The 24,317-nt window shown below is 37.7% G+C and overlaps 1 protein-coding gene across 6 annotated transcripts in view; it reads left to right on the top strand.

Moving 5' to 3' along the window:
• Plcb4 (phospholipase C beta 4) overlaps window positions 1–24,317 on the top strand; it is a 351,489-nt gene that overhangs the window by 264,413 nt on the left and 62,759 nt on the right. For all 6 annotated transcript variants that reach the window (XM_048348807.1, XM_048348811.1, XM_048348806.1 and 3 more), the window contains 7 exons: window positions 5,409–5,490; window positions 6,541–6,641; window positions 7,271–7,328; window positions 15,098–15,206; window positions 19,640–19,850; window positions 21,378–21,471; window positions 24,224–24,303. In XM_048348807.1, the coding sequence (XP_048204764.1) occupies window positions 5,409–5,490; window positions 6,541–6,641; window positions 7,271–7,328; window positions 15,098–15,206; window positions 19,640–19,850; window positions 21,378–21,471; window positions 24,224–24,303 (735 nt within the window). The remainder of the gene's footprint in view (window positions 1–5,408; window positions 5,491–6,540; window positions 6,642–7,270; window positions 7,329–15,097; window positions 15,207–19,639; window positions 19,851–21,377; window positions 21,472–24,223; window positions 24,304–24,317) is intronic.

Below are 24,317 nucleotides of genomic sequence, written 5' to 3'. Positions count from 1 at the left end.
CAGCTTATCTGAGCAAACACTAGCAGAAATTAAGGTCTGTAATATATACTTTCAGTGGCAGTGCATAGCTTTAAATAAATAAATATATATATATATATATACATATATATCTCTATTGTAACAGTGATAAAGAGGAGGGTTACAGTTACATAAGTAAGGTAATGAGTAATTTCTTTTTAAACAATATTACCCCTCCCTCATTTTCTCCTGCTTATCCCTCCATACCCCCCTCCCCACAAGTTGTATCGTTCATTTCCAACATACTGTCAAATGAGTATCATTGTTGCATTAGTTCATCTTTTGACCTGCTGTTTCTGTGATACCCTTTCCCTTCCATGGATCAAATAAACTTATATACAAGACAAAGGGTAGAAAACTAAAACAGACAAAAAAAAAGAAAGAACTGCATACAGTACAATAATAAGAACCTTTTATTTCCAATTCTTGGAGTTCATGTTGATAAGCTTCATTGTATATAGTTCCATGCACTTAGCAACTGGACTATTGAAATGCCTTGTTAATAATATCATAGACATATTCTAGTTATTACAAATGAGGGAAATCATGCAACCTATTTTTCTTTGGGCCTGGTTTACTTTGCTTAATGTAATTTTTTCCAGGTCTTTCCATTTCCTTATGAATGGGGCGATGTCATTCTTTCTGGTGAAAGCATAGAACTCCATTATGTATATATACCACATCTTCTTGACCCATTCATCTACTGAGGGGCATCTGGGTTTGTTCCTTATCTTTTCTATGGTAAATACTGCTGCTGTGAACACTGTTGTGCTGGTAGTTTTAGTATGGCCTTGATTGTGATCATTTGTGTAAAAACCCAGGTGTACATGATGGTTTTAATGTGTCTACTGCCTCTGGATTGGGCTTTCCCATTCTTAGCTTTGCTGCTCATCTACTGCTCAGAGAAGACAGGAGCTGGCTTAGGTTAGGCTGCTGTAACAAAGTGCCACAGCCTATGGAGCTTACAAATGAAAGAGATTACTTGTCACAGTTTGGGAAAATGGAAGTATGTTAAACATGAAATTTTATCAATTTTCTTTTTAGCTGTTTTTCTTTTCTTTTTGTCTTGTTTGTCTATATTTCTCTGGGAGTATAGGGAATGCACAGCAATGGGGGGAAAAGGATGAACAAATGCAACAATGGTCCTCACTGGACACTATGTTGAAAATGAAGTATACAACTTTTGAGTGGGATGAGAGTGAGAAATTGGGAGAGCACGAGGGAAGTGTTGACATTATCCAACAGGAAATGTATACTTTACCTGACTTATATAGCTGTAGCCCATCTATTTTTAGCATTTTCAAATAAAATGTTCTCTTAAAGAAAAGAATATGAAAATCTGAGAGAAGGGATTTATAGTGATCCATTTCTCATGATGATCCTCTTCCAGGTTGCAAACTATTGTAATCTTGTAGAAAGAGGGATAGAGAGTTCTAGGCAGTCTCTTTTATAATGGCTCTAATCTCATTCAGGGGAGGAATTGCCCACCTCCCTGACACAATCACTTCCTAAAGGCCTTAGTCCCTAAAGCCATTGTGTTGGTATTAGGTCAGGATTAGATTAGAATTTTAACATCACAGAGCTGCTTTCACCCTGTCCAATCTAAGTGATACAGGTAAAAAGGCAATAAGGTTCAAGTGAAATCCAGATGGAAGGGGAAGTAAGCATGGATAGCAATATGATGGACACAAATACAGGCTGGAGCTCTTTGTTCTTGCCTTCCTGTCCTACCTTTTCTCTAAGAGAAAATAGACAGGAAAATAGACAAAGTGGGAGCATGTAGATGGTGATCAGCACATTTCTAACTAGCTTCATTTCCTTGTATTCTCCCTCATCAAACTGTGACCTCACAAATCTTTGCTGATTGTATCCATCATTATCTAGCTTGCACATACAACCAATTGCCCCTTCCTAGGCAGATTCAGCCTCCATACTTTGGCATCTTCTTTAGCTCTCTTTGACATTGCCTCTTTGGTGCTTGCCAGTCCTAACAGGTGTTTGACACAAAGCATCTGTGATTTGGGGGTAGTTTGTTTGAGCTCATAGAGAATTGATACCAAGCCAACAAAAAAGCAAATTACTCTTTTAGGAGATGAGTTGCCAAGGGATAGGTGGAAATTGTTTTGAAAGTTTTCATGGATCTGTTGTGTAAACAGTTTTAAAACATCATTTCATCACTCTCATTCTGAAGTTTCAAATGCAGAAACTATTAATATAATGTATATCATGTTAAAAGGGATCTAGCTTCACTGTCATTACAGAGTTTGAGAATAGTCTTTGCTCCTGAAATAGTAAACCAAAATCCAATGACAGATAAAGTAAGTCTCACTCCGTAACACAGCTCCTCTTTGTTTTTCTGTACATAATCATGAAATCGAATACCTTCACATCAGACCAGAGTTGTAATAATAACTCTTTTCTTTTGTTCTTGCCCACCTCTTATAACCTGGAATGGAATCTAGCGGCTAGAATGTTGGGATCCAGTGGCTAGGAAGATGGTACTCAATGACTAGGGAGTTGAGTTATGGGGAACAAGACAATAGCTGTGGCCAATGGCTAGAGGGCATCCTAAAGGACATAAGTATGTCAGAGAAGGCCAGTGACTCAGGTATGCTCATGGCAATTCAATCTTGTATGATCCACTCATGACCTTAAGCTCCAGAAGCCTATGTGGAAGGTCTGATTCTACAGAGACAGTACATCCAATTCCTTCCTTTCACTCTTGTGTGATCATGTCAGCAAATGATGTTTAAATCCCATAATACATTGCAAACCCTGGGCAAGCAATCAAAGAGTAGGACTCCCTTAGTTTCTAGGGTGGTTGCTTTCTTAATCACTGACAAGGTCAGCTACGATATATTTCAAGCTGTAAAAAGAACAAACTGTAAAAGAAATGGGCATAAATCAAAGGTATTTGCTGTAGTAATGATGTTCCTTTGGAGGAATGAATGGCAGTTTATCTTTCCCCCTCCTGAAAAATCTCATGGAACACCTGTTAGCTACTTTGAAGCACTAAGCAAAATTCTGTGGGCATAAGGTTGTACAGAAAGAGTTAGCTAACACTTAATACCTTTATAAAGAAGTCATGTTCCTATGAAATGACCCATGATGTCTAAAATGTTCCCAGCCTAGAGTTAAGTGTGCCTCTCTTAGAACCCTGCTTAAAGGGCATCTTTCTGAAAACTCAAGACTATCCCTTTTCACCTCATACTTCCCACCCCTTAGGTGAAACTATGTTAAGTAAGACTGAAGAGTGACTCAGATAGGTGCCTGGAATCAAAGAAATAGATGGCATTCCACAGAAATGGTCTTGACTCTCTTGTTCCATCCTGAGTGTGTTTTTGTTTAAAATCAATGGGAGCAAATCTGTGGCCAAGCTGCCCAGCCCAAGCCTCCTCATGAAAAGTGAAGCATGAGAAATCAGCCTCTCCCCATGCCTTCCTCTCCCATTTTCTCCTACACTCTGTTCCTAGGTCCTATATGTTGGTATACTGTTCAAGCACTTGCCAAAGATTTTATTCTCATGCTTTCTCCCCGGAAGGATGCAATCTCCATACTTGGTTCATCCTGGCTATATGGATCAGCCTCACAGAGACTTATGTGAGCTGAAATATCCTTGAGGTTACTATTTCAGGGTTTTTCCCCCTAATTACAGATGTCTGGTTGGGTTACACATCTATAGTTCTTACATTAACATACAATTTTGTGAATAAAGACACACTGAATCATCACTTTCCATAAATCAAAAAGGGCAGGTCAATAGCACCTCAACTGAATGTTTAAACATTGCATCAACTCCCAAGATTGAGAAAATATAGACACGGTACTCCGTATACTAGAAACCTGTTAATTAGTTTATCTGATATTAAGCACTTAGACTCTGCCATGTGCATAGATTCACAGGCCTCGTTATACTTCCATGTGCATAGAGTCACAGGCCTCCTTATATTTGAATGCAGTATCTCAAGCTCTCTTATGAATGTACTTCATGAAGAATTCCTGGACCTGGTACGAAATAATAAAGCTTTGAATGAACACATAATAATTCATTTACCTAATGCTCCTTCCTCCCCATCTATTTTGGGAAGCTGTAGTCTGCAGTTGAAGTGGTGCTTTCTCCCACTCACCAAGATTAACTAGCTGCCAGGGCTTAGATTCACTTAACATGAATAATGTAACACATGAATGCTTTGGGCCTGAGACAATTAAAAAAAACAACCCTCTGGTACTCAGAAGACATTGCAAACACAGGCTTCCCAGGTGACAATCAGCTCCACCTTCGAATCAAAGCTCTACTTCTGAATATAGACTTTGAGGAACCATGCTAACATAAGACCTGGGTCTCTAGTAAGGGTGTAAATAAAGGCTCCTTGGGTGAAGAAGGCACAGCTTTGAAGCCAAGTATGCAGATCAGGTACCAAATCCTCACCTGGATGACTTTCATCCCAAGTGTCACCAACATTAATATTGAGAGGGTCCCTTTTTGCTACTTTCACCAACACCAGAAATTATACTCAAGATAATGGTTGTACATTTACCTAGCCTTCTTGTTCACTACAGTATTTAAAAGGTTCTATTCAGAATTATTGGGACTCGGGTCACAGCAAAGATTCTATTGAAACATTGACTAATTTTCCCCCGAGTCCCTCTATACCCTATTACCTTCATAGGAAAGTTTCTAAATCCTATGTAGAGTTCCTCAAGAGTCTTTCATTTGAAAACAAGATCAAAGCATATTGATAATGCATCACAATAGCTATTTCAGGCTAGGCTGAGTTCCAGCGAGCTACTCCTTCCACCAGGTCAAGATGCATTTTTTTTTTTCCATTCGTGTCACTTATTCTAGGGTGCTGGTCCCATTTGTCACATGCCTTTTACCTAAGAAAGAAATTTCTTAGGATGAAATATTTATTTGTGCGTTACTGATGGCAGAGGTAAGATGGTGGTAATATAAAGTCAGTCCCAGCAAAATCACAAGACCCCATCTGGAAAACAAGACCAGAACTGGTCATGTGGTAGAACACTTCCCTTGAAAGAAGTTCAAATCCCTGAGTTTAAATCCTGGTACTGCCACACACAATAAAGTGCCATAGTCTTTCCCACAGTGTATCCCTTCAGTTCTCATGTTCACAAGCACCTACTTATGGGAACCACTTGTATTTGAATCAAGTAGCAGAACTGGCTACCAGAAAACCAGAGAAATGGGAGGAACTACATTGGAGAATGAAAAGCACGTACAAAGAGCAAAACAGATTAACAAAACTGTTAATCTGTTCTTTTCCCTTCCTTCCCTGCATTCCTGGGATTACTTGGATTTTTACAGCAGGAAAAGGCAGGGTGAACAAGATATTGAACTTCACTTTCTTTCTTTTTTTTATTCCCTCCCTTAGTATTACTAGAACCTTTGCATCGGGGAAAACAGAAAAGGTGATATTTCAAGCACTCAAGGAATTGGGTCTTCCCAGTGGAAAGGTATTTACAGATTTAACAATATTTTCCTAAAACCATTTTGTTTATTTACATTCTCATATGTAATAAATTAGCTTCTTTGTATTAAACTGATTTCCATTAGATTTCGTTAATTTTCTCTTCTTCTTCCAGAATTCCGACCTAAGCAGTTTAAAATTCAGCTAAGCTACTTCAAAGTGATTTTTTTTTTAAATTTTTGGTTGTTGGTGGGGCTTGAATTTGAGGCCTAGGTGTTGTCTCTGAGCTCTTTGCTCAAGGCTAGTGCTCTTCCACTTGAGCTACAGCACCACTTCCAGTTTTCTAGTGGTTGTTTAGAGATAAGAGTCTCACAAACTTTCCTGCCTAGGCTGACTTTTCTCAAATCTCAACCTCCTGAGTAGCTAGGATTACAGGCATGAGCCACCAGCACCTGGCTGATTTTTTGTCAACTTTATTATGATAAAGAAATAAAAAACATACTGTTAGGTCACGTAGTCCATGGAGTTTATGTCAAAGAAGCTCCTCATCACTACCTCAACAAAGTCTAGCATCAGCAAAAATAATTAATAAATAGGCTTAGAGATGGCCTCGCAATATTTTCTGAAGTGCCCTCCACCAAGACTGACCATTCGTGTTCATGGCCCTTCAGATTTAAAATAATTGAAATAACTGTATAGAACACAAGAAAGATTTAAGCCTGTGACTGCATTTACAAGCCTTCTTGAAAGATATTTCAGTGTAACATGTAAAATTTCACATGGAACATCCTAAGTCCCGTTGTGTGATTTTCTGATAGTCACATGGTAAACATATTTAAATATAAGGCTTGACTTATTTGGCATCGTGTAAGCTTAAGGAGAGATGAAGAAAATGGTTGTCTATTTTTTCCTTGGGATGTTTCCTAGGGGAGCTGGTATGCGTTTGAGCATGCCATGATTTAGCAGGATGATCTAAAAGTTGCCCTAGGCGTTTGGGATTCCCAGTGGTCCACATTTTGTATCATGACCTTGTACGTTGTCCTTCTGCAAAGATAAAGAGATTATGTGATTTATGATCCTTTTCTGTTCTTCACAGAATGATGAAATCGAGCCTGCTGCTTTTACTTATGAAAAGTTTTATGAACTGACACAAAAGATTTGTCCGCGCACAGATATAGAAGATCTTTTTAAAAAAATGTAAGTTTCAACTATGAAGAAATGTTATACAAATCTTATTCTTGTTCCTTTAGATTTTTCTTTGGAGTGCTTTTTGCCAAAATAATTTAAGATAGTATGTTAGTACTAGGAATATCTATGCAGGGAATATTTTCACCCCTTAGCTTATCAAAGCAAAAGCTTACTCTGAGTTTTTGAGAAACTTTGACATAAATTAAATGCAGCACCTGGAACCTACCCCCTCCCCTCTCCCTGGCATTGGCTTTACTAACTACCTATAATTTTAACCTGCTCCTTTAGGTATTAACCCGTGATATGAACTAACTAGATCCAATTTGGAATGTTAATATGTTGTCGAAAAGTTCATTCATTCCAATTATCTCAAATGGATGACTTACATGTTGTTTTAAAAGTAATGCCTTTTGATAATGCTAAAGAACTACAGATATTTTCCATGATTTGCTGGGAATGTCTTCTCTCCTTTGTCCTTGTGGTTGGGTTCCCCTTCCTCCCCTTACCAAACTGTCTCCCCACTACTTAAGGGTTAGAAAACTAAGATTAGAATTATGATTCACAAATGTCAACATGTAAATCGTACCTCTGTAGCATCATATACAAAAACTTACTTTTTTTAATAAATTTCTTTTCAGCAATGGAGACAAAACTGATTATTTAACGGTAGACCAATTAGTGAGCTTTCTAAATGAAGTAAGCTTTTTCATACATTAACTCAATAAAGTCTGTGTGCAGTGGCTTGCCTCCTTTGGTGTCCTCATTGCATGATCGTGTTATATGCCCTTACTCGCTTTGCTTCTCACCTGCTGATCTTTCCATGATGGCTTTCCCAGGTGAAAAAATCAGCTGCTGTGTGTTCACATGCTTCCTACACTCTGGCTTTGCACACCACTTTCTGTGGGTTTCTTGCTGTGTTGTGTAGCTCTGGTTCTGTGCTGGTATGTGTGAAATTTGTAATGTGTTTATTTAATTACATGTGTCTGTGTTTTTGCAAAATGATGTAAAGGTTAATCTCATTAAATAGAGAATGGATTGAATTTGTTGCACTGTAGTTGGATTCTTTGTTACTAACTTTACCTCATACCTTTGCATGGACTGGAAAGCTTTATTTTTGTCTTTTAATGGAATGCATGTAAGAAAAATATGTAGGTTCAATTAGGCTATTTTGACAACAAGCAAAACATTGAATTCCTGGGTGAAAATACAGTTTTAAGCCAGTTGGATTGCAGGTTAAATTTTTACTTTTTATTTTTATAACCAGCTCAGAGCTAATTTTAGACCATGATTCACTTAACAACCAAAGCGGTTGACAAAATTTGTTGAAGCACAGAGGAAAAACATATTTGAGAACAAGTAAAGGCTGCAACTTTTATTACAACTCAAATGAACCTTTTTATTTTATATGTAAAAAAAGTGTTTTTAGCAAAACAAAATGTTTATTAATCCAAAACAGAGCATTCATGTTTTTTTTCTAATACACGAATGATGAGTTTTTATAAAGAGTTAAACAACATATTTGTGTTTCAAAAGAAATTAAGCATCATACCATATAAAGGGAAAATGTTAGAAAGGGCTGAAAGGGACAGGGAGATAGAGCTCAGTAGTAAAACACAGGTTTAGATTGTGCAAGGCCCTGTATCCAATCCTTTCGCATCGGCATTTTTAAAAAAGGAGAAAGTAACACATAGCCGGACACAAGATATTGCCCTAAGAAAAGAGAACATGCAATCTTTGATTTACCACTCTATAGAAACAAATCACACATTTGCCAAGGGTCTTCTCATTTTTTGGTGAGAGTTGAGTCTACTCCAATTGGTAGGGTGGTACCTTAGAAACTGTCAACCAAAATCTAAATGCACTGATCCAAGAGCGAGAAGAGACTCCATATATCCTCACAGATGCCTCCAATTTTAAATAATCCTTTCAGTACAATATTTATTTTAATGGAAAACATTTCAAATTTTTCCACTCAACTGGGTTTTAGTCATGTGAATACTATGTTCATACTCTTTACCCAGATATTATCCACAGTCTTGTGCCACGGTTACTCAGAAATTGAAATGCCTTGCTTTATTTCCTTGAACCCCTTCCCTTCGTTCTTCCTTCTTCTGTTTTTCATTTGGTTTGGTTTATTTCCTCCAGCTTCTTTGTGCACTGTGATTCATGGATCATCTTAAATTTGGTGAGATGGGCAGGAATCTAGCTTCCTAAGCAAGAAGAAAGATAGCTCAATAGAGATGAGGAAAATCTATGCATCATCCATGTGTCACTTGCTATGCACTTGGGGGTGAAATTGGTATCAACCATCTTTATGAAAGAGAGAACTTACCTAGTGCAGCCTGTTGTTTTTATACAGAACATTTCCAAACTCTGAGGATAAGTGTCACCTTATAGGCTCTTATCTGATGTATTTCTCCTTAGGGACTTTTATTTCATCATCTACCTAATGGTATTATAATTCCTATAAGACATTTAAATTTTTTGCTTTAAAACTTCTAAGATTTTTTTTAGTGTATTTAATTTAAGAAAACAAAATTTCCTATATGTATATTTTTAAATTTTTATTGTTATTAGAAAGGTTATATGCAGAGAGGTTACCATTTTATCAGTCAGATAAAGAGTATATTTCTTTTTAGACAGTCACTCCTTCCCCAGTTTTTCCCTCCTGTCCCCATCTACAGGTTGTAAAATTCATTTTTAACTTAGTGTCTAGTCCCACATTTTTTGACTGCCATTAATGTTCTTTATTAGGCAGGCTTTTATCTGTTGCTATTATTAGTAGATTTTGGGTGGTTTGGTTTCTTGGGTTTTTTTTTTTTTTTGGCCAGTCCTGGGCCTTGGACTCAGGGCCTGAGCACTGTCCCTGGCTTCTTCCCGCTCAAGGCTAGCACTCTGCCATTTGAGCCACAGCGCCGCTTCTGGCCGTTTTCTGTATATGTGGTGCTGGGGAACCGAACCTAGGGCCTCGTGTATCCGAGGCAGGCACTCTTGCCACTAGGCTATATCCCCAGCCCTCTTGGGTTTTTTTGTTGTTTGTTTTTGTCTTGACATAAGGCTTGACCTTAGGGCCTGGGCACTGTCCTTGAGCTTTTTTGCTCAAGACTAGCACTCTACCAATTTGCGCCACAGCCCCACTTCAACTTTTTAAGTGGTTAATTGGATATAAGAGTCTCATAGACTTCCCTGGCTAGGCTGGCTTCAAACAGAGATCCTCAGATCTAAGCCTCCTGAGTAGCTAACAGGTGTGAACCTCTGGTGCCCAGCTGGAGTTGGTGGTTTTGTTTTTTGTTTTTTTGTTTTTTTAATATTCCCTCCTATTACCCTAGTTATAAATAGTAAAGCGGTGCCTTGAATTTGGGGATGAGACTAATTAAATTAGTGTAATTCTTAATTTCTTAAGAGAACATTATTTCACCTTTAGGTCAGATAGTCCAAAAAAAAATGTAGTCATTAATTTAAACAATCTACCCTGGAACTCTCCCTTTTCTGTACTAGGGAACTGAACAGGAAAGACTAGGCAAAGATGTGAGCATCTCCTTAAAGAAACTGTCAAGTCCAGCAAGTGTTCTGCCAACTCCTTGCATGTCCTTTATTAAGGTCAACCCATTATCCTTTAATCTAGTTGGGCTATGGTGGCTTATGCATGTAAATTCTTGCTACTCTAGAGGTTTGAGATCTGAGGATTTGGGTTTGAAGCCAGCCTAGGCAAGAAAGTCTGTGAGGCTCTTATTTCCAGCTAGCCAGTAGAAAGCAGGATGTGGAGGTTTGTCTCAGGTGGTAGAGTGTCAGCCTTGAGTAAAAACGCTAAGGAATAGTGCCTAGTCCTGGAATTCAAGTTCCAGTACCAGCGTGCATGTGCACATAGGCACACACACACACACACACACACACACACACACACACACACGCACACACACGAAAATAAAGAATCTAGACTTGCTGAGTCAGAACCTTCATCTAATAGGATCCCCATTTAATAAAATTAAAGGAAAATATTTGATTTAATAGTCATTTGTCTGCACATGATAGTTTGTGCAGCGCCATCTAGTGTTTGTATTCCTCCTTGGTATGCCTAATGTGAATGGAAGAATATCAGAGTAGCAGGAATATATACTTTGATATTTCACATAAGGAATTTAGTTAAGGAAATTCATTCACACCTAAAAATTTTGCTACAGCTGTACCTCTGGGTTGCATTCAGTAGAAAAAGGGAAAGTCCCATTACAAAATTATGAAAATATCTAATTAGAGTTAAGAAGAGCTTCCACATGGTTGAATCTAACAATCTGGTGCTTGCATATGGCAGGATTAATTATAATCTCTGGACTTCAGTTGGTTTCACCTTCTTTTCCCTCTCCATACTAAGAAGAAACTAAATTGATTTTGATTTTGGTGTTGCCTTTTTTTTTTTTTTTTTTTTTTGTCAGCTGGTCCTGGGGCTTGAACTCTGGGCCTGGGTGCTGTCCCTGAGCTCGTCAGCTCAAGGCTAGTGCTCTACAACTTTGAGCCACAGCCCCACTTCCAGGCTTTCTGGTAGTTAATTGGAGATGAGTCTAACAGAATTTCCTGCTTGGGCTGGCTTTGAAACATGATCCTCAGATCTCAGCCTCCTGAGTACCTCAGATTATAGGCATAAGCCACCAGCAACTGGCCTATTTGATTTCTTGCAGAGATGAGAACATCTAAAGTCCTGCAGAACTGAGGGTTTCTGAGAGTTTTATCTTGACATGGATCAAAATATAAAAGAGAAGGAACAGATCTTAGATGACCACATTGATCAAGAACGGTCTTTATTTTCTCATTACTAAGTATTCTCATCCCAGGTCACATAAATATGATCACCTCATGAGTAAACCTCATTTTTTCCATTTTCTAATTTTATAGTTGGAAGCACTTAAGAAAGGACCCAAGATAACTTTTAATTTAGCAATACATTTATTCTTTAATTGGAAGACATAGAGCAATGAGGAGGAGGTATATTACCTTATGAGTAAGCTTACAACTTGCCAAATATTCCTTTCTCATTATGTCTTTTTTTTTTTTTTTGGTATTACTTTATATTACCAGCTATCCTCCCAATCCCAGTGCTACTTGGATTGATGTCAATTGCTGCTTTTTTCTTAGTAAAAGTAAGGACAATTCCAGGGACCTGTCCATTATCTCTCTAGCAGAAGCTACTTAGAGCATTATTTTACAAAGCACTGGATACCGTAGGGTGAATATTATGAGTACATCATTTATCCAAGTAGAAACTGATAGTCCCTCTGACTTGTGCAAAGCATTTGCACTGTGTCTGTGTACTGTGTACTGTGTCTAAATGGAACTTTCTACTTTTTTTAGTTACCCTGACATCTCCTGAACATGATTTTCTCCTCCTCATTTATTTTCACATAACACTTATAGTTTTGTGACTTTAATGTAAATCCTATCACTTGTTTCTCTGCCACTGGTTTATTCAGATTGTGCTCATCTTCCTTTTCAGAATGTGATAGTTTTAGGAAAATTATGCTAACTGGCAGAATATATGTAAATAAGGCTTATTTTCTTGTGATTGTAATTTTTTTTGGCTGGTCCTGGGGCTTGTACTCAGGGCCTGGGCACCATCCGTGAGCTTCTTTTGCTCAAGGCTAGAGCTTTACCACTTGAAGCCACAGCGCCACTTTGGGCTTTTTCTGAGTAGTTTATTGAAGATAAGAGTCTCATGGACTTTCCTGCCTGGGCTAGATTTGAACCACAATCCAACCCTCAGATCTTAGCCTCCTGAGAAGCTAGGATTATAGACATGACCCACCGGCACCTGGAAAATTCTTAAACTAAAGGTTATTGATATAATCATCATAGGACACCTGGGTTTCCTGGCTGTAGCTTCTAGTGGATGGTTTAATGAATACTAAGTTTCTCATTATCTTTTAATAGGGCTTAATTGGGAGGACATTTCAAATGATTAGCTCTATTTTGCTAGGAATTAGTTACTTTGCTTTTTTCCAATAGATATTAAATGTATTTAAGATGCAAACCATTACAGGTTAGGGCAGTGCTTTCTTAAACCTGAGTAAATCCGAATAACCTGAAATGCTTAGGAAAACTCAGATTCCTGGGTTTCACCCTAGAGAATCAGTCCCCTATAGCAATGTAGGGGGTAAGGCCTGAAATCTGCGCTGGCATTCACAGACCACACTTCAGGTATCAGCACATTCGACCACACACATGGATATATGTAAAACACACAGAAAAGTCTGACTTCTCTCTTTTCCCTAACTTTATCGCTTCTCTCCCTTCTGGTGAATCCCTTCTTTGTCTTACTTTTTAATTTATATAGATTTACCCCATTAGCTCCATGAGTCTACATGACTTAGCAAAGAGCACATTGATAAATCAAAAGACTTAATTTTAATACAGAAGGAAAAGATAGTAACTGTGAACTTAACTGCACTGAACTTTAGTAGAAAGGATTCTTTCCCACTTTTAGCTGTCTTTTTCCATGATATTGTATAGGGGAGAAGGGATGCCTAAAAAGAGGTTTTAATTTTTATATATTTGTTTCCTTTTCTTTCTGTGCAAGTCCTGGGGCTTGAACTCAAGGCCTGGGGATTGTCCCATACCTCTTTTGCTAAAGAACTCTACCACTTGGGCTTCCCTTTCAGCTTTTTGGTAGTTAATTGGAGATAAGAGTCTCATAGACTTTCCTAACCTGGCTGGCTTCGACTGGAGATCATCAGATCTCAGCTCTCTGAAAAGCTAGGATTACAGGCTTGATCCACTGGCACCTGACATTATTTGCTTCTAAAAACAATTTCTTCTCATTCAAAGTGGAGCTCCTTGTTTCCTTAAATTATGGGTTTTATTGCATGATCACATCCCTGTTTCCCAACTTGGTTCAGCATGCCCTTCCTTGCCTGGCAGCCCATGATCTACTTAACAGTTTCCCCTCTTCCTATCCTGCTTTTGTCCTATAGTCTCAAAGCCTGTTATTTCATAAGTTTCCTCTCTAGCAACTGCATGGATATGAGCTACTGTGAGTCATAATTTCTTAAGTTACAACAGAGACATGCTTCATTGGGATAAATTGCCCAAAGGTTATTGATTCCTTGTAAGAACACTTACACTTCAGATTTTTATATGGCTTAGAGCTTGTACATAAAACTGAATTGGATACCAGAAGAGGCTCTGGCCACTTAGGAAATGACATCAAGTATTCTTTAGTCAAAGGCAGTCATTCCATGTGTAGTCTTCTTCAATTATCCCCAAACAAATGAGTCAGGGAAATTCATATGAACTTGTAATAATTGCTTTTTAAATACCTTCCCAGTAACTTTTTTCAAAGTCTGTGCATATATTTGGGTAAAGAGTTGTTTCTGAGTTCCTATTTATGGACCAAGTCTTAGATCTCTTTGTTGGTCATTATTCCATGAAAGTTTGTTTGCTATTTATTCATATATTTATGTTTTACTAGTTGAGAGACATGAGGCAATCCTATCATGAACAATGAAATATAAGGAAGTTTATGGACCCAAAGCATGCATGCATATATACATACGTATGTACACACACATATGTACACACACATGCACCTGCATGATTGTATTTAAGTGAAGTAGTGAGTGGACTTTCCACTATCTCAAGAAGTCAGAATAATATCACTGCCTCTGATGTTGCCCGCAATACCAGAAATAGTTTAAGTGCGCTTATTGGAAAGAAAAATGTTGCCAGCCTCCCGAGTTACCTTATCCGTAGACCCTCTCTCTCTGCCTGGGAAATTTTTCTAGGCAAAATGAGTTACTTTATAGGGACCAGAAAGTATTTTTGAAGTACTGATATTTAAATTCAGACTTTTATATGGCTTAGCACTTGTACATATTCTTGTGCTAGTTAATCTTCATTATTGTAATTGGTTTAATTTGAAAAATAACCACAAACATGAAGTTTGCTGAGTGCCCAAGAAATTTGTTAACGCAGACAGATATATAGTTAAAATGAAATGTTATTTTCTTATGTGACACTTGGGATTTTGTTGCTACTATTTTGGGTTTTGTTGGCACTTAAATTAGCATATGATCTATTTATTTATATGATAATTTATTTTTTTACTGCTTAATTAAACTAATTTTTCTACTATTAAATATTTTCACTTCAGTTTTCAGATTTGTCTATGGCAAATGTCTTTCCTATGGAAATCTCTTTCCTATGGGAAATAGTAAGCAATTTTTCAAATTTTTGAATGAGGAAGAAAACCCATATTTCCTTTTTGGTCAAAAAGAGGAAACAAGATAGGATTTCCAAATTTGAACTCTTAGAAGTATATTTTAGGGGAAAAGATAGGAAGGCAGTGAGGGATGTCCAAATTTGTAATTATAAATGCAGTAGTTTAGATGTAGCTTGGTTAGGAAATGATCTGCTTGGAAATGTGAAATACCTCTGGTTGATAAATGTTAGCCTAAATGGAGTTTTCTCATCCATCATAGCATCAACGAGACCCTCGACTGAATGAAATTTTATTCCCATTTTATGATGTTAAAAGGGCAATGCAGATCATCGAGATGTATGAGCCTGATGAAGATTTAAAGAAAAAAGGTAATAAAAATAGATAAAATGTTTCCTTTGGGGGGCTGGGGATATGGCCTAGTGGCAAGAGTGCCTGCCTCGGATATACGAGGCCCTAGGTTCGATTCCCCAGCACCACATATACAGAAAACAGCCAGAAGCGGCGCTGTGACTCAAGTGGCAGAGTGCTAGCCTTGAGCGGGAAGAAGCCAGGGACGGTGCTCAGGCCCTGAGTCCAAGGCCCAGGACTGGCAAAAAAAAAAAAAAAAAATGTTTCCTTTGGAACAAGAAAATGTGGGTCTTTAAAACCTTTGGATTTTTTTTTTCATTAAAGGTATCTTACATATTTTAGAATTCCCTAAAGCCATGGAGTAGTAACTATTTTGTCTTTCTCCTGCTGTTCACTTAGTATCAGTTTTCCCTTCCATCATAATTGGTCCATACAGGGGCTGGGAATATGGCCTAAGTGGTAGAGTGCTTGCCTCACATACATGAAGCCCTGGGTTTGATTCCTCAGCACTACATATATAGAAAAAGCCAGAAGTGGCACTGTGGCTCAAGTGGTAGATTACTATCCTTGAGCAAAAAGAAGCCAGGCCCAGTGCTCCGGCCCAGAGTTCAAGCCCCAGGACTAGCAATTTACAAAAAAGGTCCATAGAGCCTGCTGAAATATATTACTCAATATTTTGGGTCATAAATTGAGTATTATCATGCACTAGAGAAAAGAGAAAAACTCAACAATTATTTGGAAATGAGATAAATGTTGTGAGAATCTAGTTATTTTTTCATGTCCTTCTAAAAGTGCACATACTTACCACTGATACCATCCAAGAGTATAGCTTCACCCTTTCACAAACGATGGAAAGTTTAAGGTCAGTTACAAAGGTGCGTATATGAGAATGTGGTGCAAAAGCGTTTTTATAAGCTTCTGATGGAGTGCAAAATAGATCCTGCAGTAGAGCTCTCCTTTCAAATGTTGAGTGAACATTTCCAATGCACATGTCCAACATCCTTTGGCTTTCCCTGTACCTGGATTTGTTTCTTTCACTGTCCATTAACTGGCCCCCATATTTTTTAGTTGATTTTTTCCCCTTTATTGTCAAAGTGAAGTACAGAGGGGTAACAGTTTCATGTGTAAGGCAGTGAGTACATTTCTTGTTCAACTTATTACCTCCTCCCTCATTTTCCTCCCAGCCTCCCCTTGCCCCTCCCCCACCATGAATTGTATAGTTGGTTTACACCAAATGGTTTTGTTGCTTTTGGAATCATTTGTCTTTTTATCCTTTTTCTCTTGATTTTGGTATTCCCTTTCCCTTCCCTAGTTCGAATACACGTATATACAGTATTCAGGGTACTCAGATGAGATACAGTGATAGCGGGGATACAACCACAGGAAGGGAATATGAGAGAAACAAAAAAAAAGCTATGGTTTCACATGGTATGTTGAAAATAATTTCAACAATGAAACACCACTTGTTTCTATAATGTGGAGTTCATTTCACTTAGCATCATCTTATATGTTCATAAGGGCATAGCTCTTGGGCTATTGTGATCTTCTGCTAAACTAGCCTAAACATGTATTATTCCCTATGAGGGAAACCATAGAGTCCATGTTTCTTTGGGTGTGGCTCACTTCACTTAGTATAATTTTTTCCAAGTCCTTCCATTCCCATATTTAATCAGGTTTTTTAAACCCAAACCCTTGGAATCATCCTGGACTTCTCCCATTCATTCACATCATATCAGATCCATCAACAAGCCTATAAGATAACAGCCTCCAAACAAAGCATATGTCATCATCTCAGTATTGCCAGCTTCCATTCTCTCTTCGTGGGCAATGCCGATTGACTTCTGAAGGCTCTCTTCCTTTCTGCTCATGCCACACTTTACACAGCATTCATAGTAAGCCTTCCAAAAGCATATCCACTCTGTTTAACACCCATGTTAGCTTCCCCACACATGTAGAAGAAAATCCCAAATACTTAGACATTAAATTTAGCTGATACAGTCTTTAGCTGCTTCCCCAGCTTTATTTCTAGCCACTTTTCACTAGTGTGTTCATTCTGTCTTGCTGTCATTGAATGAAACACACACATACACACACACACACACACACACACACCTTCATCAAGGTCCTTAGACCTGCTGATCTTTCTTCCTGGAGTGGTTTCCACTCACTCCTGGTACACATGTGGCTTGCTCCCATGAATGTGTGACATCCTCTAGAGAGCTTCTCCTGGCCACATGTCTTTTTTTTTTTTTTTTTTTTGGCCAGTCCTGGGCCTTGGACTCAGGGCCTGAGCACTGTCCCTGGCTTCTTCCCGCTCAAGGCTAGCACTCTGCCACTTGAGCCACAGCGCCGCTTCTGGCCGTTTTCTGTATATGTGGTGCTGGGGAATCGAACCTAGGGCCTCGTGTATCCGAGGCAGGCACTCTTGCCACTAGGCTATATCCCCAGCCCCGTGGCCACATGTCTTAATACAGCATCTTGCTATTCTCGATTACTTTTCTTCCTGCCTTTCTTTTTTGCTTCCACTACTTTTATGACATTGTTTGGTTACTTGCTTCTCTCATACATAACTGAGTGAGTTTCATGAAGGTGGAACTTTTCTGATTTTTCTATCATTGCATTTATCTCAGTGCATCAAAGTGCTTGTTCATAGAAGGAATGAACAAACTAATGAACAAGTGAATGACCAAATGCACCCAAGGAGACAGGTATGCAGACTTCTAGGGTATACTTTCACTTGTAGTTAGAGGTGACCTAAACCTCCATTGACACAATAATGGACAATAAGTTTATAGTGTAATGCATAGATATGCACAAGCATGCACAGGCACATGCAGGCATATACATAAACCAACACATACACAGAAGTATACATGTTCGTGCCCAGAGCTATACACTTTAACTTACATTGTATATACATGTTGTTTATACACATACACATCTCTGCCTATGTCTCTACACATAGCATACACATGCACACAGAAACAAACGAGCATAAACGCATTTACAGATATATGCACACACATATAAATGTGTGCACTTGTGTATGCACATGCAGACGTGCATGCATATACAGTCATCTGCACACACACAAACAGATACTACATCCACGTCCACACACAATATAAGCATACACATGTACACTCATGCATAGGTATATAACTGCATATCAACAGATACATATGCATAAACACATAAACAGATACCATGTACATGCACAGAGACGTGTACCCATTCATACCACATGCATGTGCCTACACTACACACATATGCACCCATGGATGGATGGATGCACAGACCCCTGCTCACATACACAGGGGCCTACACAGAAGCAAGACCTCTAAAGCTATATGGTGTCTGTTTTTTTTTTTTTAATCTCTGTATATCAAGAACCAGCACAAAGTGAACTGCTAATAAATGTTCCATTATTAACTCATTCAAAAAATGTATCATATATTCATATACAGACTAGTACACATTTAATTAAAAATAAGTGAACAAGACCTATAAATAGGTAGATAGATAAAGTATAGTGTAAAAATAGCAACTTTAAATGTACACATGGGATATTACCTCTATTCATTCCAAAGCATTAAAAACAGTCTACTGCTAAGACAGATGTGCATGTATTAAAAAAGAAAAACCATTTGGATAATATCATACACACAACTCCACTAGCGGTTATTATCTGGCAGAAGAAAGATAAAATTGAATGCAAAAGAAGTGGGCACATAGCAGCTCACCACAGTGCATTTGTAATTATATACTCATGTTAAAAATGCAAAGCAAAGGAAATGTTAGGATCTTAACAGAACTGAGGTGTAAATCCATGACTGTACATTATATTATCATCTGTGTCTTTCTGTTAGTGTGAAATCATTTCATAAGTTGCAAGTGTTTAAATAAGAAAACTGAAAGCTAAGGTTTCCAGTAATTGATAGGTAGAAGATGCACAAACATTGCCCAGCCCTACGGTTACCACATGAGCCTGGCTCCCTGTTAGAAAAGAGTGACTGCAGTGAATAACAGTTCTTGGAGCCACATTTCAATGGCCCTTGCAGACTCTTCTCACCAGACCCATACTTTTAGATAAATGAGCAATAATCATCACCAAGGGATATGTTGTCTATTCTTAAAGGGCATATCTCATTCGTATTCTCATTTATCATTCATGATGGCTGTATGACCAGGGAAAGACACAGCTGAGACTCAGGAGCATGGGAAGCAAGTGGCAAATGCAGAGCTAGGAAAAGTTCTTCTGACCTTTTGACATCTATCATGGAGATAGGAGAATGCTTGGCATTACCTATAACATGCAACTCTGTTATTTTATTCAGGTTACGCAAAATGAGATTGCGTGACAACAAGACCAAGAGGAAGGTTAACCTCATACTGTTTAAAACCACCTCAATACCCCCTGAAAAATGCTACTAAAATGTTCTTTTCTCTCCAGGCCTCATATCAAGTGATGGATTTTGCAGATACCTGATGTCAGATGAAAATGCCCCCGTCTTCCTAGATCGTTTAGAACTTTACCAAGAAATGGACCACCCTCTGGCTCATTACTTCATCAGTTCTTCCCATAACACCTATCTCACTGGCCGGCAGTTTGGTGGGAAGTCTTCTGTAGAAATGTATAGACAAATTCTCCTGGCTGGTTGCAGGTTAGAAATTGAAGATGTCAAATTGTTTTGTTTGTTTTGTTTTGTATATAATACTCTTCAATCTACAGTTGCCCTCTCTTCACTACAGGGGATAAGTTCCTAGATCCACAATGGATGTCTAAAGCCATAGATAGTAACTAATTCTAGATATACTGTTCATTTTCCTGTACTTATTTATGATAAAGCTTAATTTATAAGTTAGACACAGAAAGAGATCAACAATAATAACTGATGATAAAGTTATCAGTAATACTACCTTAGTATTTGGGGTCCATTTTTAAAACAAAATAATGGTTACTTAACCGCTATCATACCATAAAAGTCTAATTAACCAAGAAAGTTACTAAGTGTCTGCTGAGTGATAGTGGATACAAAGTAGAAACTCTAGATAGAGGGGCTGCTTCGTGTCCCAGGTGCCACAGTGGGCTGTGAAGATTTCATCACACTACTCTCAATGACAGGCAGTTTAAAAATTATGAGTTGTTTCTGAAATTTTTCATTTAACCACAGGTAAGTGAACTATTAAGGGCTGGTGTAATTTGTTCCCCCACCCCTCCACACACACCCCAAAAGAGGCAATAATAATCAGAGAAATAATGACAGTTGTCTTTCTCTTTAATGGATTATGTTGATCATTTAAATTTGGGTAAGGAAGGATAACAGCTCTTTTACAAAAATATAGTCATCCTGTAGCTCAAAAGACTCTGTTTTATTGTAAATTTAATACATGCCTCACAGCTCACAGAAAGAAGACACGTGTATATTAAGAAGTCATGTTAACTTTTCTGCTGGTTATAACAACTTGCAAAGTTAACTTTATTTAATGTTAGAGATTTTAAAATGTCATTTTCTGAGAAGGGGAATTACTGCATACTGAAAAGAATTAGAGAAAATAGGCAAATATCTCAGGTTTAAAATGTGGTAAAAATACTAAAAGTTGAGAATGGGAAATCACCTTATGATTTTTGTCTTGGTTATCAGGTCAGCAGCAACTAATTTTTTAACTCACTATTTTTTGTGTATGGAAACACTTCAAAAGAAATTAATTATATCCTTATTTCCATTCACATACTTTCTCTGAATAATTGAGGATGAATCATTGAAACCATCAAAATATTTTCTAGTATGGCTAAAGCAATATCATCATCATAGAAGTACGGGAAAAAAAACTTTATGTCATAACCCAGATCATATTCATATTCCCTAGTTACCTAAAACTCTTCCCTTATCGCTTCTTGATCCTCAATGTAATTTCACCTAGGACCATACTGCAGAAAGATTTCATTCAAACTATTCTGCTTGAACTAGTGGCTGTGTCTTCTAAATCTCTTAATCTCACAAAAGGACTGTCTCTTAGTCCCTTTCTGATGACAACAGTTTTGTTTTAACCTGTATATGCCATGAAAGCACTGTGCTACTTCATTCCATTTTCTGCTTTGTAAGAAAAATATTCTCATGTTTCTCATTAAATCTGTATTCCCACATTTATTATAAAGGTTCAGTGTAATAATTTCACTGTGTTCCTAGGTGTGTTGAACTTGACTGTTGGGATGGAAAAGGTGAAGATCAAGAACCCATAATAACCCATGGGAAAGCAATGTGTACAGATATCCTTTTTAAGGTACATCTTAAAATTACATAATGACTGCTTTTTGCAGACGATTGTGAAAATGCTAGAAATGGAGATGGAAACAGACCAACAACAAATAAGCAAACATTCATTCTACTAGACATTGTCCCTTTGTATTTCTTTCTTCTTAGTTTGAGGAAATTCGCTGATCTGATCAGATACCTCTGTTTATTTTTCCCTCCATGGTCTTTTATTTTCCTGCCTTCAAATGGAGTTCCTCTAGAAGACTCTTCCTGATCTTAACAAAAATAAATAAATAAGAGAAATAGCGATAATAATCTTTCAAGCTAAGCACAGTGGAGCATACCTGTAGTTTCAGTTTCTTGGGAGGGTGAAGTAGTAGGATCCTGTGAATCCAGAAATTCAAGGCCAGCTTAAGCTTTGTAGTGAGACCTGGCTCCAAACAAAACAAACAAAACTGTGTGTGCATGTGTGCATTCTTACCTACTTATTTGCTTGCTCATTTCTTGTTTTTGCTGGAGGATTTCATGGTGAGCTAAAATCACAGGACAAAAGGAGTACACTAGAAATAGGGTCAATAACAGTAAGAGATAGTGAGTATGAGTGTTTATCAGTAAGAGACAATGAGAATGCTTGTCAAGAAATTCTATGAATTTCCAAGTCAGATCATAAATGGGCCTCCGTACTTTCTAGAACTCAGTGCAAGGAGAGAAACATGTGATTCATAGGATCCAGAAAAGAAAAAGAAGTTATTCCCAGATCTGACCAGTGAGAAATTTTCTCTCAAGGATCTTCCTTGAGAGGAATTATTAGTTCTATAAATCACTAATGGTTTTTGTTGTTTGGTGATCTCCAATAGGAGTTGAAGAGTAATTTCTTAGAGCATTCCTTAGTATGTCCATGACATCCAGCCAAGAGCTAAAGTAAAAAAAGAAAGAGAAAGAAAGAAAGAAAAAGAAATTTTGTTGTTGGCCAGTATGTCAGGTACTTCAGTCTCTACTGATTTGGTGTAACTTGGGATAGATGTTTATCACAGCTGGAGCAATGATTCCCAGCTCTACTTACATGTGAAAAATACAGGAGTCTTTCAAAACCACAGATACCTAGACACTATCTATTCCCATGATATTTCCTGGATATCATTTCTCCTAACCAAGATGTTGCTGAGTTTTGATCAGCAATCACTCAAGAGTATGCTTTCTGAGAAGAATCACGAATGTGTTCAAATGAAAAGCCATGAATTTGTGTGCCATGCCAAACTGACCAGCAGGATGGTATCTTCTTCAGAGAGTTAAAGAGCCTCATAATTAAGCAAAGCAAAAGAGGTTATTCTCTCTCAGTTTGGACTAAGCAAATAAGAACCCAAGAGCAACCAAAGTTCTCTGGAGTAATTCTTATTCAGCTGGACAATTAGGATCACAATATCTTTTCCTTGGAAGAAATTTTAAGCAAGAATAACTAAATGACCACCTTTTTTACTTTTAAATGAAGTATTCCAAGATTTGCCCCATCTCTCCTAACCTTACACACCCCCTCAATTTGTATGGTTTCATTTTCACATGAGCACATGGTATTGATCAAAATATATAAGACCCATAAAGTGACATGTTTAACTGGAACTCCTTTGTACAACTAATTAAAGATATTTTTAAAGAAAATCCTCTTCAGAATATTTTATACAGAATAGTTTAATTTCTAGTTGAAAAAGTATTTTAAGGAGAGCATTTCAATCTAGTGGACTTCCTTAGATAACTATGATAAAATATTTTCTTGATTCCCTGATTTACAATACTTTCTCCTGTAGTTGGGTACAACAGTACTAGTTTGAAGCCTTTATTTTTCCCTGAAGGCAAGCAGAATCTTGGCTGAACTAATCATTTGATAAATGTTCTCCTATTTCAAAGATAAATAGGAGAGAAAATGCTCAACTCATTCAAAAGTTATTCTAAATACACGGGGAATCCAGGCTCCTTCCCAATTTTAGCTTACATGTTGCTTGACCAAAGAGAAATCCTTCCAGATAGATCTCAGGTTCACTTGGCTAATACAAAACAAAGGCTATTGTAAATATCACATCAGTACCCAAGGATCTAAAGTAAATTAATGAAAAGTAGCTCAAGACTAATCTCCAAACACAAAGAAAATACAATTTTCCAATGAATGTTATTCATTCACTTGGCTTTTGAGGTGTTGGAGATTGAACCCAAGGCTCCACACATACTAACTAGGCAAGCGCTCTACTACTAAGCTCCACCTTTATCTTCCAATGGACGTTATTACTAACACATTTCCAGAGAGGCCATTGAATGGGAGCCATTGAAGAAGAGTGGTGGTATTTTGTGAATATTGCAATGCCAAAACTTACTGGCTCCTCAAGGAGAATGAATATGTTGCCCAGTGTGTAGCACTGAGCACAAATCCCTAGATGATACACACACACACACACACACACACACACACACACACACACACACACACACACACACAGAGGAACCTGTCTTGGAAGATTACAAGTAAGGAATGAGCTCAGTTAGAATCCTTGTAAACTGAAAGCACCATAATTCTGGAAAAGCAAAAGATAGCTTTGAGGGAATACATTTGCCCATAACCATTCATTGTGTATTAGGCTCTACCATATAGAAATGTCAAGTTAGATAGCGTCTCTAGGTCTGAACTGCAGGGATTAACTTTCTGAAAGTGCTCAATTACTAATCTCTAAGTAGTTTCAAATACTTTAATTATTCTTGCCCCTTTCCCCCAATAATGTTCTTTATCTTTAAAGGATGTAATCCAAGCTATCAAGGAAACAGCATTTGTCACATCAGAATATCCTGTGATTCTCTCCTTTGAAAATCATTGCAGGTATGCTTCTACCT

The sequence above is a fragment of the Perognathus longimembris genome, chromosome 6, assembly GCF_023159225.1.
Source record: "Perognathus longimembris pacificus isolate PPM17 chromosome 6, ASM2315922v1, whole genome shotgun sequence".
NCBI classification, from domain to species: domain Eukaryota; kingdom Metazoa; phylum Chordata; class Mammalia; order Rodentia; family Heteromyidae; genus Perognathus; species Perognathus longimembris.
This window is presented reverse-complemented; position numbering and strand designations above follow the sequence as displayed.